This window comes from Gavialis gangeticus, unplaced genomic scaffold (genome assembly GCF_001723915.1).
Source record: "Gavialis gangeticus isolate Ggan-Ray unplaced genomic scaffold, GavGan_comp1, whole genome shotgun sequence".
In the NCBI taxonomy this organism is placed as follows: domain Eukaryota; kingdom Metazoa; phylum Chordata; order Crocodylia; family Gavialidae; genus Gavialis; species Gavialis gangeticus.
The window spans coordinates 107,262,399-107,276,634 of NW_017729022.1; the positions used below are offsets into that span (position 1 = coordinate 107,262,399).

Here is a 14,236-nt window from a genome sequence, read left to right on the forward strand (position 1 = left end):
CGGACTAGATCTGCTCAGGTCCCTTCCGACCCTAGAAACTATGAAACTATGAAACATAGGCGTTCTCTAAATAGTCTATGAATAAGATTTTTTTATCTGATGCTAGCTGGAAGCCAAAGTACTGCATGAGCCCTTTACTCCTCATATGGGCAGTGCATTCACTTTTTTTCTCTTCCACAGAAATCACTCGTTGCATGTGGCAGGTCAGGTTTGACTCTAATTAGCCCATGTAACTCACCTCTACCATTAAAATTAAGCATAGGAGCAGAATCGACCAAATATGAACATAATACTGGGCATGTCTACATATTCATTAATGTGCCATAGTTACTGTGCATTAAATTTAGTACTTGTATAATCAAGTACTAAATTAATGTGCAGTAACCAGTGTTATTGTGTAGAAGCACTGATGCACACCTTTTTAGTGACACTACTGTGCAGTAGCCTAATAATACTGCATGGTAGCATATTAGCACTGTTTGTGTTGTGACGTGCTACTATGCAGTATTGTTAGTCTATGTCACGGAGCGGGACCTAGGGGTAGCCGTGATCCCTCTAGCGCCCCCTGCCATGCCAAGTAGGCGTTCCAACACCCTCTATCTCACCCACCACGTGTTGGTTTTATGAAGTTCAGTAATGGAGGCTGCCTTCTGTCCTCTTGGACACGGTGCTATGACTATTTGGGCTCCTACTCCATACAGGGTGGCCTGGTACACCCCCAGCCTTATTGGCTATGTGTGCCTCCTACCTCCCCTTTAGCACGCCCCAAGCCTCGCAGCTGTCCCGGACGATGTCGGGTCACTCTTTCTCTTTCTGCGCCTTGCCTGGCACCCCTGGGCTTGTCACGCCACCAGCGCCCCTCCTCAGGCACCCCTGGGCTTGTCACGCCACCGGTGCCCCTCCCTTTTTATAGGGGTCTTGGGCTTACTAAATGGTGTTCTTCCCCACCAGGCTCGGTGGCCTAAGCCTCGCCTGGCCCCTCTGGGTTCTTGTCAATAATAAGTGTCCAACCAGGCTCAGGCGGCCTAAACCTTACCTGGCCCTTTGGCCCCTCGGGGTTCCCCCTACAGTGGAGCCCCTCTGGGACTCTTTCCCTTCCGCACCCCTCTTGGGGTGACTGTCACGAATACATGCCCCCTCCTGGGGCTTTTTCTGTACGTGCCCTCTCCTGGGCTTATCCCTAGCACACGCCCATTCCTGCGGCTTCACTCCACCTTCTCTATACTAACGGAATTGCCCTCACTGGGCTCGTTTCCCTAATAGCACCCCCCTGGGCTTCCACTTGTGTGGCCCCCCCTCAGGGCCAAACACAAGCCCCCCACAGGCTTCGCACTGGTGCTGCGTAAGTGGGGGTCAGGTGGCCGAAGCCATGCCTGGCCCCCTGACCCTTTGTCGGGATCCTCCGCCCTGCTTGGGCCTCTCAACTACCGCCCGTACTGGGTCACCCGCTGCACCACCTCAGCGCCGAACAGCCATGCCTTTCCAGGCACCACCCACATGTGCCCACACGGGGCACCAGGAACCCCCAATCTACTGAGGAGCTCCTGTGAGGCCTCCTCACACCCCTACAGCCTCACCCGGTCCTCTGGTCTATTTACACAACTAACATAACAGAACCATAAGCCAAACGGCTGTAACAGAACATTAAGCCTACCGGCTATAACGCACACTCCGGTCCCACAGGCTTCTCCTGCCCAGCCTCCCAGTCAGGGTTCTCTCTACCCTGTAACATGATGCAGCTGCTTGGTCTATCAGTCTGCTCAACCCAGCTTGACTCCGCTGCAGAGCTCTTGCTCCTCCAGCAGCCAGAAGGTAACTACTAGCTAGGCTCTGGCCTGGGCTATTTATAAAGGCCAGGCCCTGCCCCTTTCTGGCCATGTAACCTGGTCTGGTTGCCCCAGCAACCAGCACCTGACCTGCCCTGGCAATTAGCAGATGCCCTAATTCCTACTTAGGAACGGGGCACCCGAGTGCCCCCGTGACAGTCTACTGTGTAGTTAGCGGTTCATGTAGATGTGCCCACTGTTCCTCAAAGGAAGTTGTTGGTGGTACAATTTTTAGAGTTTTGTTAGACACAGTTCTTGTTGGCCTAATAGACAGGTACTTTGTAGAAACCTTATCAAGTAACATCAGACATAAATTAGGTGGAAAGTGATCATTTGATGACTGTCCTATAAGAATTGGTCGTAAGTTATTTTCTTTCAGAATGTTTTCCAATATCTACCACTGGAGGTAAGCAATTTATAGTGCTGTCTTTAAGTTGTAAATTGTAAATAGAAGGGATTAATATAATTGCTGTGTAGTGAAAGATCACCAGTATGTCATATGAACTATAACACTAACAAGCTAATTAAGATTTTCTTGTGGCTGTTTTGGAACTGAATTTTTCTCATTATAGTGGAATTCTGACAGTCATAGCATGAAGTTCAGCAGCAATGATGTAGACCTAACTGGTACCAGTTTGTTACAGCATTACCTTCGCAAGAAATGAAATTGACTCTAGCCATAGTTGTTCTTACAGTTATTCAAGTGTTTTTTCACGCAGAATATGGTACAAATAATAGAAGACTTAACCTAGCTATCTCTGGACATGTTTTTCATTGGCTACAAAATTAGATTAGGGAACAGCAGGAAAAAATAAATGCTGATGGCATTCTGGAGAGCATGTTTCTTTAGTTTGTTTGGCATGTAAATGCCTGATAGATATAAATCTATTCTATACTGCAAGAGGAAGCTAAAAGGCAAACTGTCCCAATTGCTGGAACTTTTTTGGAGAATCTCTTACCTACTCGAAGCTCTTGTCCAAAGACCGTTTTTTCTCCCAGTGCTGAGCAGTTCCATCTGCCATACCGAAACTGATACTGGCATTCATTGATTCCCATCTGTGCCCCTTCTCCAATCACTATGATGGCATCAGGGCGGCTCTGGCAGATCGCTCGTTGCCGAGGGGCCAAGCCTGGAATTTTGTTGCAGATGATATTTGCTCCTAAAGCCACCACAGATGACAGAGCTCTAAAGAAAGACAGAAAGAGGCATTAGAAACCAACTGAGACCGTTAATTCTATTTGTTCTACATTACAGGATGGCAGAAAAGGCAATGGACAAACAGCCAAAGGTTTGGAAATTTGGTTCCTATAATTATAAAGACTTTTCCCAACCTCATTGGTCTGGCAATTGGGGTTGGAAATCTTGCAGGATTTCCAGTAATGCCTAGTTAAATCTGGACCAGAATACCACATGAATAGCCTCTCTCATGGGCATTTGGCACTTCTGTTTCCCATACCAGATCAAACCAGGAACTGAGGAGGTGTGATTCATTCAGATTCATTTAGAAATGTGCTTAGTTTCAGGCTATAGGCATTTACATTGCCAAAGCCAGTTCACTCATCACAATTTTAAAACTATTTTAGACCACTTTAGAAAATATTTTTTTCTACCAATATTTTTGCCCACACTTGAAATAATGAGTGACTAATGGAAATTTATAAAAATAATAATATTTTTAGACCTAGCAAAAGCCTTGGAATACATGTGAGGGATGATTAACATGAGGCATTCTTACTGAAAACATTTATAATTCTCATTCTTCAATACATGTTCAGAAGTATACATCTAGAGTTACAACTCATTATGAAGCTCGCACACATCAATTTTCAGAATCATATACCACCTTATTTTTCAGAAGTTTTATTTTATGAAAAACATTTTAAAAAATAGGTTTCAATATTGCCATAAGTGATTTTGGAGCTTAAGGGCCATTTTAAAAGGTTCCCATTAAGTCTTAAGCTCTTAATTGAATAAATCACTTTTGTAAATTGAACTTAAGTTCCCAAATAACTTAGACACTTTTGGGGGAGATTTTTCCATTGCTAAAATTGATAGCTAGAAATGTTAAACTTGTCCTGGAAACATTTCAGATTAAATTATGCTGCCTAACTGCAGAGCTACACTGTAGAAAGGCATGAGGTATACTGACTTCTAAGTTGTGCCTACTGGCATTATGCCTAGTTTAAACTTCATCCCACCTGAAAAACCCTCTAACCTACTATGATAGCCAGATCCACTGTTCTACCCCAACACATGAAGTTTAGAGTTTTGGAAAAAACATTATGGTTTCTTCCTCTGTGAGTTCATGTTTCAGGAAAGTTGCTCTCTTGCACCCTCTCTCTTGTATTGGTGTATCCAGGACTCCCAGTGAAATTTCTTCTAGGCACTGGACTGAAGCTACAAATAGATGTTGACTTTGTGCCACCATAAAAATGTTTATGGTGCATAAAAGCCAAGAGAACACACATCATAGCCCTTTGTTGTGCTTAAATTCTGTGGTGGCAACAAACCTAATAATAATTTGTGCTGCTTTTATGTGGCTGAAGCCTGTTAACATTGTGGTAGAAGAGTGTGAGCAGACTGTGGCTGCCCCCACTCGCCAGCAGACCTAGGCAGAAACTCCCCCAGCTTCAAGGGCCTGATCCTGTGGGGAAAGGGCCTCAGGTACCTTACCTCAAAACAGAATCCACATATGCAAGTTGGAAACCCCCCACTTGCAGATATTCCCCCCTGCCCCTGTTGGGTCGCGGAGGGATTCTCCCAGTGTACATCTGCAAGTGCAGAGGGGGGAACTCTAAAAAAGGTTCACCATGCTTGCAGACTGTGTACACCAGGGAAATCCCTCTGCAGGGGATTCAAGTGGGTGGAGGGGAACTCAGAGTCCTCTGTTTCACTTGTATCCCATGCCTTGACACAAGGCATAGCAAAGGGGGTTTCCACCACTTGTAGATACACACCCAAGTTGGGGCATGGCACCTGGAGCCCTTTTCCTGCACAATCAGGCCCCTAATGTCCCAACAGGGGCAAAGCAATGACCCTGCAGGATGACAGCCCCAGTGACATCTGTAGACATCAGTGAAGTAGACTGGCTGTGCCATGACATATTGCAACACAGCGGAACACTCTCCAAATAGGACCTCTGTTTCTAGCCTAAGAGCAACAAGACAGGAATCTACCTTTTCAGAACGACAGCTATCTCAACAAAGTAGGTGTGACTTCCCAAACAGGAAGATGTGGTGTGGTACAAGCACACAAAAACTAAAGCAGTCTTCCACCTAGACGTATAAGAGAGGAGGCAGCTTAATTCTGTGACATTTTCTGCACCGTCTTATGCACTCATTCAGCATGGTGGCTTTTTTATGTTTTCCTGGAAAATGGTGATTCTATTAAATCAAAACAATGCATGGATGTGTATTGATTTTGTTGAAATATAAATAAAAAAGTATTGAAACACTAGGTTCCAAAAGCATCAAAGTGCTTTGCTATGACTATTTCAATAACACAGAATAGATTATAAACAAAACAGAATGAAATGCATTGGAATTTCCTGTAGAATGGAAGTACTTCATTTCAAACATCTCTACCCTTACATTTTATAGTTCAGAGCTTCCTATGATGATGATTCATTATATTTGTCCATAGTCTATGTATACAGTTGACCGAAGTGAATTTTAGGAGGATGGAGAATAATTGTGAACACAGAACCTGTTGTGCCACATTTCATTTTAAGAGACAGACAAGAAATACAAAATTGAGATCCAAGTCAGAGCACTCCCAAAATTTGAAACATAAATGTTCAAATCCCAACTCCTCTAATAGCATAGCATGGCCAGTGGCATGTGCTAATCCAAAGCTTTGGTTCTGACCCATCTCTTCTTCAATAAACATTTAAAGATTTTGTTTTGTAAGTCTTTAATTCAAGATTTGGGTGTCTCCCTAAAAAACATGCCAGAGCTCATACAGAAGTTTGATGCAGAAATTACTAGGTGAGTTTCTCTTGTCTGTGTCATGCAATTGGTCAGCCAGTTATTATAATGGTAATTGGCCACAGACTCCATGAATCTATTAACATCACAGAAGGATTTAGATATCTAGGTCAAAGGGAAGAAACCTGAATATTTGATTCAGATACTTTTCAACACTGTGGAGCAACACAACCATTTTCTGCCATAAAGCATCGGATCTTTATCTCTATGATATGACAGATGGTACTGGAAGGTTTAGATCATGTTGCAATAAAGACTCATAAGGAGAAAAAAATGTGTTTTGTGCATTGTACAGGGAAGCTAGTGCATGTGCATTTTAGTAGATTTTTGTGATCACTTTGAAATGCTGAATTCCCTGTGTGGCATGTACAAATTGGAGGATTGAACCAAATGAAATTGCATGAGGTTCAACAAGGACAAGTACAAAGTCCTGCACTTAGGATGGAACAATCCCATGCACCAGTATGGGCTGGGGGCTGACTGGCTGGGCGGCAGCTCTGCAGAGAAGGACGTGGGGTTATTGTGGACAATAAGCTGAATATGTGCCAACAGCGTGTCCTTGTTGCAAAGAAGGCTAATGGCATACTGGGCCATTGGTAGGTGTGTTGCCAGCAGATCAAGGGAAGTGACTATTCACTTCTATTCAGCACTAGTGAGGCCATATCTGGAGTACTGTGTTCAGTTTTGGGTCTCCCACTACCGAAAGGATGTGCACACCTGGAAAGAGTCCAGTGGAGGACAACAAAAATGGTGAGGGGGCTGAGGCATATGCTTTATGAGGAGAGGCTGAGTTTGGAGAAGAGAAGACTGAGTGGAGATTTAATAGCAGCCTTCAACTACTTGAAGAGAGGTTCAAAAGAAGATGGAGCTAGACTGTTCACAGTGGTGGCAGATGAAAGAACAAGGAGCAACAGTCTCAAGTTGCAGCAAGGGAAGTTTAGGTTAAATATTGGGAAGAATTTTCTCACTAGGAGGGTAGTAAAACACTGGACCATGTTACCCAGAGAGGTTATGGAATCTTCATCCTTGGAGGTTTTCAAGACTCAACTAGACAGACTTTGGCTGGGATGATCTAGCTGGGGATGGTCCTGCTTTGAGCAGGGGGTTGGACTAGATGGCCTCCAGAGGTCCCTCCCAACCCTAATTTTCTATGATTCTAAGATTTGATGCTAATCTCTATGTCTGGCCCATGTATCTCATACAAGTGTTGATAGTAAAAATGTTACATACATTGGTAATGGTCAATCACACAGTGTTCGGAAGCATTACACTTATTGATATTAGCAGCATTATTTGGAAGCTGTTTGCAGTGCCAACAGGCTACTGTGTGAATTCCTAGCTACTTAAATTAATTATTCAGCTACTATATTCTGCATGATGGATCCAAATTGATTGCAGGGGTTTCACAAAGGAGATTCACTTCAGATAAGGCAGAAGGGGCCTTGTTACACATTGTACTTTGAGCTGCTCAAATGTTGATTGGTGCTAGTGCTAGCTGAAGTTTGGAGCAGTACCACCTTGAGGCTAAAAACTTTTTCTGATTGTTTCCCACCTGCACAGCTGTGACTTTCCGCTAGAGGGCTGCCAAGCAGCAGGGGCCCAACAGGTGTGAACTGATACTAAAGGACAAGTTTCTATCCATGCTGTATGGGGGGGGGGGGGAAAGATGGTTAGACAGGGTGCATACCTGAAGCTGAGAGGCAAAGCATTAGTGGGAGTGGGGGTAGGTAATGAAATGGAAGGTGGAAGGGAGATGGGGATGGTGAAATGAAGTAAGTCAGCCACTGAAGGATTAAATAAAAGGAAGTAAAAAAATTAAGAGTTTAAAAAGAAATAAAGAGTAAGTAAATTTAAGGTCTTATGTTTTAATAAATTGGGATTTGGGATTGGGTTGTGAGGGGTACTGGTTTTGTTTCCCAGGGTGGCTGGAAGATGGGACTTGTGAGTGAAGGTGCTTTTGAGAGAGCTACTGCCCAGGCCCTGAGAAGGAAGCCCCAGCTCACTGGGACTTGATCCACCCCTCTATCTTGTCCCCCCTCCACCCCAACTAGACCCCGCTCCTGTGATCTGGCTAACTGGTATGTACTCTGCAGGCTGTTTGCACAGGTTTGCATGCCTGGAGGTGGGAAGGTCCCACCCTCAGGGATGGGAAGGGGAGCTGGCTTGGTGCCAGAAATGCCACTTGAGTAGTAGAGCTCAAGGGGTGGAAAGTTTTTCCACGTAGAACAGGAGCGTGGGGGAAGGGACACTGCCTCCTGTGATGCTGGAGGACTTAGGTGGCTCATCTGTGGGGAGTTGGCTATACATTAATGGAACATGAGCTGGATAACACAAATCAGAGATAAACCTGCCCTGGAGTGGCGGAACTTTAAGCTGCCTAAAGTGTTCTTAACATTAGTTTCAGGTATTGATGTGTGGACCATCTAGGGGTTAAGAGCTCCAGGAGCTACCTAAAATTAATGTTTAACAAGTGCTGCTTTACTTGGAAAACCAGCCTCTGATGAAATAGCATTGTGTGTTTCCATGTCTATTTGCCTCAAATTATTATGCTCAGTCTAGAAGTAGAAGGCTGGGGTTTAAGTTCCATCACTCCAAACCCAGCCTGGGATCTGAATATTAAGGTGTGCTCTTGGCTCATACAACGTTACACCAAGTAAAAGTTATACAGGCACATGTTATCTTTAGTTATATCCTTGCAACTTTGATGTCTTCAAAATTACAGAGGTGAAACCCAATTGCATGTAGCTGGGTTGCATTGATGTAAATGGAGATTTTGGGAATCCACAGGTGGTGACACAGCCAGAATTTAGTTCATAGTTGTCTTGCTGGTGGACAAGTCTAAAAAGAGTTCAGATCAACTGTGTTATTTCTGTGGGGTTGATGATAGTAAAAACTTACTTTTAGTCTACTGGAGTCAACAGACGTGATTGAATAAACAAAAGAAAGAGGTCATCTGATCAAGAAGGTGATGTTTTTACAAAGACATTTGCCAGGGCAAAACTCTGGTAAAGATACTAGAAGATGTGGGCTTGGTTTGACATATCCTCAGATGTACTGGATATGGCCATTCTTCTGCCAGTGTTTTACGTTTTTTGGATTGGTTCTGGCTGGCTTTGGGCATACAGTAGAGCAGGGATATTGCAGTTTTTGCAATGGCCATAGAAAAACTGCTGATCTATCTCCTCAAGGAGGTTTGGTGTGGGCCCTGCTTCCTAAATTATATGAATAAAAGCAGTCCTACACATATACAAACACTATATAGTACATATATAGATGGGACATGAAAGTGCCTAGCATCTCTGAAAATCCAGTCCAGAACACATCTGGATTTGGGCCTTCAGATTTTAAGACAATTTTCAATATTTCAGCCAATCTGTAGATTAGATTAACTAAAAGTAAAATCCTGGCTTCACTAACAGCTAAAATGTCATTGGATGAGAATGGTAAGTTTGTCGGCTGCCCAAAAAATTATTGAAATGGACAGTAAACTTGCTGGTGTCCATTTCTGGGTGCTTAACTTGAGACATGTCAGACCTAATTTTCAGAAGACACAACGTCTCAAATTGGGCACCCAAAGTCGAAGGCTGGTTTTGAAAGTTTTGGTTTCAGTAGTCATATATAGAGAGAGACCATGTACATCGGTAGATCTATACACATGCCTCAATTCTACCTTGTTACAGTCAAGGAGTTACAGCAAGAAAATGCTCTCCAGAACAGTATCCATTGACCTGCTATTGAATCAAAGACAAATCTTTTCCAGCTTATGAAATAAGCATATTCAAATCTGCCTCAACAGGATCCTATAACATTCAGTGTTTGTAAAATGCTTTGAAATACTCTTCATTAAAAGTACTATATAAAGTCAAACTATAATAACTGTTTTATGTTATTGCTATAACTTCAAGGGACTTCCCACTCTTTTTGCCCTAGACTTACCAGCCTCTCCTTCAGACCTGTTGTTAACCTACTTTTAAAATTGTTACTGTAATTTGTTGCCAATAGAACTGCTGAATCATGAAGCTGAGGTTCTGGAAAACTAATTATTTTACAGAAATGCATGTTGGACGCAGTGACCATGAGCTGATCATCTTCACTATCCACCATAAAGTAGGCAAGTCAGTTAGCAAAGTAGAAGTCCTCAACTTCAGGAAAGCTGACTTTAACAAGCTCAGTAGGCTTGTTAGAGAGGCCCTAAAGGACCACAACCCGAAGGGGAGGGGAGTTCAGGAAGAGTGGTTGCTCCTCAAGGGAGTGATCCTGAAAACACAAGCAATGTCTATCCCATCTTGGACGAAAGGCAGCAACAGGGCACAGCAGCCCCCTTGGCTCTACAGGGAACTAGTGGACCTCCTCCATCTAAAAAAAGAGACCTATAATGGATGGAAGGCTAGATCCGCCCCAAAGGAGGAATACTCTGCACTGGTCCCAGACCTGTAGGGAGTGAACCAGGAAAGCTAAGGCTGTGACTGAACTCCAACTGGCTACACATATCAAAGACAATAAAACGTCCTTTTTTAGATATGTGGGGAGCCAGAGGAAAAGAAAGGGTAACGTTGGACACCTGCAAAACCATACGGATCAAATGACAACTGATGCCCAGGAAAAAACCAACCTGCTCAACAGGTATTTTGTGTCAGTTTTTCGCCAGCCCCAAGGGACAGCTCTGCCCAATATGGTATGAGATGGCCAGAGCGAGGGAGAACTATTACCCTACATCAATGATGACCATGTGAAGGAACACCTTGAGAAGTTGGACACATTCAAGTCAGTTGGCCCAGACAGCTTACACCCCAGGGTACTTAAGGAGCTGGCAAGCATCATAGCTTAGCCACTGGCACAGATCTTTGAGAACTTGTGGCGCTCAGGCGAAGTGCCCGAGAATGGGAAGAAGGCCAATGTGGTGCCTATCTTCAAGAAAGGGAGGAAAGTAGATCCAGGGAACTACAGGCCCATCAGCCTGACCTCCATCCCCGGGAAGATTTTGGAGAAAAATCATCAAAGAGACCATTCTTGACAAACTGGCTGAAGGCAGCTTCTTGAGGGATAGCCAGCACAGGTTTGTTGCAGGTAGTTCTTGCCTGACCAATCTCATCTCCTTTTACGACTAGGTGACATATCACCTGGACAAGGGAGAAGAGATGGACTTGGGAGTCATGACTGACCACAAGCTGAATATGAGCCACCAATGTGATGTCACAGCCAGCAAAGCAAACAAAACTCTGGCTTGCATCTCCATAGATGCTTCTCTAGCAACTCCCATGATGTCATCCTCCCGCTGTACTCAGCCTGGGTGAGGCCACAGTTGGAGTACTGCATCCAATTCTGGGCTCAACCATTTTAAAAGGATGTGGGAGAGTCTAGAGGAGAGCCAAGTGCATGATCAGAGGGCAAGAAAACAGGCCTTATGATGAAAGGCTGAGAGCTACAGCCTGGAAAAGCGCAGGCTCAGGGAGGACCTGGTGGCTGCCTGAAAGTATGTAAGGGGTGTACATCATTATCTGGGGGAACGCCTGTTCACCAGAGCGCCCCATGGGATGACAAGGTCATACGGTCACAAACTTCTCCAAGACCGTTTCAGGCTGGACATAAGGAAGAACTTCTTTACTGTCCAAACCCCCAAGGCTTGGAACCGACTGCCGCCAGAGGTGGTGCACCTACTCTGGGTTTCTTTAAGAGTCAATTGGACATTTATCATTCTGGGATCCTGTGACCCCAGCTGACTTCCTGTCTCTGACTCGATGATCTTCCAGGGTGCCTTCCAGCCCTAATGTCTATGAAATCTATGAATTGTCAAGCATTTTTTTCTGCTGTTACTTGTGGCATGCCTCAGTTTGTGCATTTATCATGCCTTCTGATAGGTTGTATGGCACTTTTGGGCCTTGGCATGTTAAATGTTACATCTGTAACTAAATGGAGAATTATTTCCTTTATGACAGCAGTAAAAAACAAAAACAAAACAGATCCACATACCACATTTTGGCATCTTCTCCCATATAATCTTTCCTTGTTGGGTACATTCCCCTGATCGTTATTACAAGAAAATCCTGAGTGCTGTATTTTGATCCGATTTCCAGTATAGTTCACTGTAACTGTAACCACACTAAAGTGTGACAGTATGTGTACAGTTATGAGTTATACAATTGTTTATCAGCATGAAATGTTGAATTAATACCTGAGGAACCACGTGGTAATTTTTAGAGATCAATGATAATGGCTAGCTAAGGGGAGGTAGAGAGCATTCACTTTAATCAGGCATTAATTCATGTTTATATTGGTATAAGGAGAGTTAAGTCCAAGCCAACAGCATCAATTAAAAATGACTAAAAGCTCAGTGTAAGCAGTGAATGTGGATAGCCTGATATTTGGGAAGGTTTGGGTTCATACCACAATTCTTAAACCTCAACTTCAGCATTTGTTTATATTTTAATCAATCTGCAGGCATAGCTATGCAGTCTAGTCCAGATATAAGCAAAATATTAATAACAGAAGGAAAGGATTTCCTTCCTTTGTTTCAAATATTGCTTGCTTTAGCCATTTGAAAGCAAGTGAATAATGTTGTTCAAAATTCCAATTTTCTGTCAAAAAGTTTGTCACTTCCTGAAAGTTGTCTTTTCTCCACAAGGTAGAACTTCTAGTGTAGGTTCCAGAATAATGTCTTACAAAATAATGTGCAGAATTGCAAAATCATAGTTTGGAGTAAGGGAATGTCATGACCCAGTCAAAATGTATGGCCCCCTGAAATTACCTAGATATAGACATTTTGAGGATAGGAAAAGCTTGGGGAATGGGATAGCACACAAATTTCATACACTACTGTACAGGCTTTTTAAAAAAAAAAATCAGATATTAACTAATCTTCCCAGAAGCAGTCACAATTGCTGGAGTTTTGAAGTTTTACTACTGCAGATTTACTGTTCTTTTGCAGTTTGCTTTTTTGGACTACTAACCAGAAAACACTTGTGCATTTAGTTAACTTGGGCCCATGAACAGGCTCACGGGGTGCGTCCGCACATGCAAGCATGTGCGCTTGCAGCAGCTCAAATAGAAGCGGTACAAATTTAAGCTAGGGCTTTTTGCCCTGTCAAGTAGCTCAGGGCTACTCACTCTCAGGAGCTTCTGGGGCCCAGCCAATTGGTACCTGGGGACACTACCCCTTGTGCCAGCTGGACTGCTGAAGCAGCCCTGAGAGTTCCCTGCACACTTTACCCACTGCAGCAGTCTGGCAGTGGAGGCTACTGCCTAGCTATGACCTGCTGTGCACCTGCCAGACCCAGATGGGGACTGCACTGCCAGTAGAGGCATCTGCTTCTCTGGGACAGCTGCCAGTGGGCTGTGACTGCAGGGTGGGTGCAGGGTTGGCACTACTGCCACATGTGCCGCCTGCCAAGCCATCTGAGCAGCTATCACCTGGAAGATGTTCCCAGTGTGGTGGCCTGCTTTGAACTGTCTAAGCATGTCCTCCTGGCCCCAAATGGCCAGGAGGTCAGCCACCTCCAGCTGCATCCAAGGTGCCAGCTCTGAGCAGGTTCCTCTGCCTGGGTCCTGCCACTTGCTTCCCTAGCAGGAATTCTGGTGTTCCCTCTTGGAAAGCTGAAAAATCCCTGATAAAAATATCCCAAAGTCACTCTGTAAAATACCCCCAAATCCACGTTCCTCCACAATTAAAACAAAAGACCACTATATATAGAGAGAGAGAGCGAGAGGCAGAGAGACAGCCATCAGTTGGACAATGTTTTATTGATATATCTACAGTGTTAAAGCAATTTGGAAGCCTACCAGTGTCTTTATCATCATAATAAAATGAATTCTAAACACCTATATGTTTTGCTGTTTGCCTTTGGTTTTCTTACTGTCAATGAAAATTATTAGATTTGTGTGCTGCCAATACAGGAGAGTCGATCCTGACATGTGCAGACAGCCTAGGCTGCATGCCCTCTGCTCGACCCCTGGGCCTGTCAGTCATCCGTGACCTACTTTTCAGCTTCGCACATGCTCAGTTGCCCACAAAACCTGACCAGGCGCATGCTCAGTCTTTCTGCAGCATGACATAATCTGACTAGAAATTTCTTTGCAGGATAGGATCTGATTGGTCACTAAAATTAGTATAAAGACCTGTGAGCCCCCACCAAGGGGTTGTGGTGGGTGGAGTTGTGGAGAGTTGGGGGAGAGTTAGTGATTAGTTGTCGGAGGTGTGAGCGGTCGTTGGCCTTGTGAGAAGAGGGAGAGCTGCTCGATCTGTTACCAGAGGCTGCTTTCAGCAGGGACTGCGAAACAGAGAGAGATTGGGATCTCAATCCCCAGGTCCTCTCCTCACAACCCAACAATAGTTTCGCATTGATTCTACTGGCGTATGACTGATCTCGGCACCGGTTACTGACAACGATTTGGATCACCCTTGACTACCCTGACGACGGTTTTTGGCT

General features: G+C 44.2%; 1 protein-coding gene across 1 annotated transcript in view; it reads right to left on the reverse strand.

The window, feature by feature from the left end:
* Nucleotides 1-14,236, reverse strand: part of WNT7B (Wnt family member 7B) — a 179,856-nt gene that overhangs the window by 79,162 nt on the left and 86,458 nt on the right. Inside the window, exon 2 of the mRNA XM_019515936.1 lies at nt 2,786-3,012. Within this exon, the coding sequence (XP_019371481.1) occupies nt 2,786-3,012 (227 nt within the window). The remainder of the gene's footprint in view (nt 1-2,785; nt 3,013-14,236) is intronic.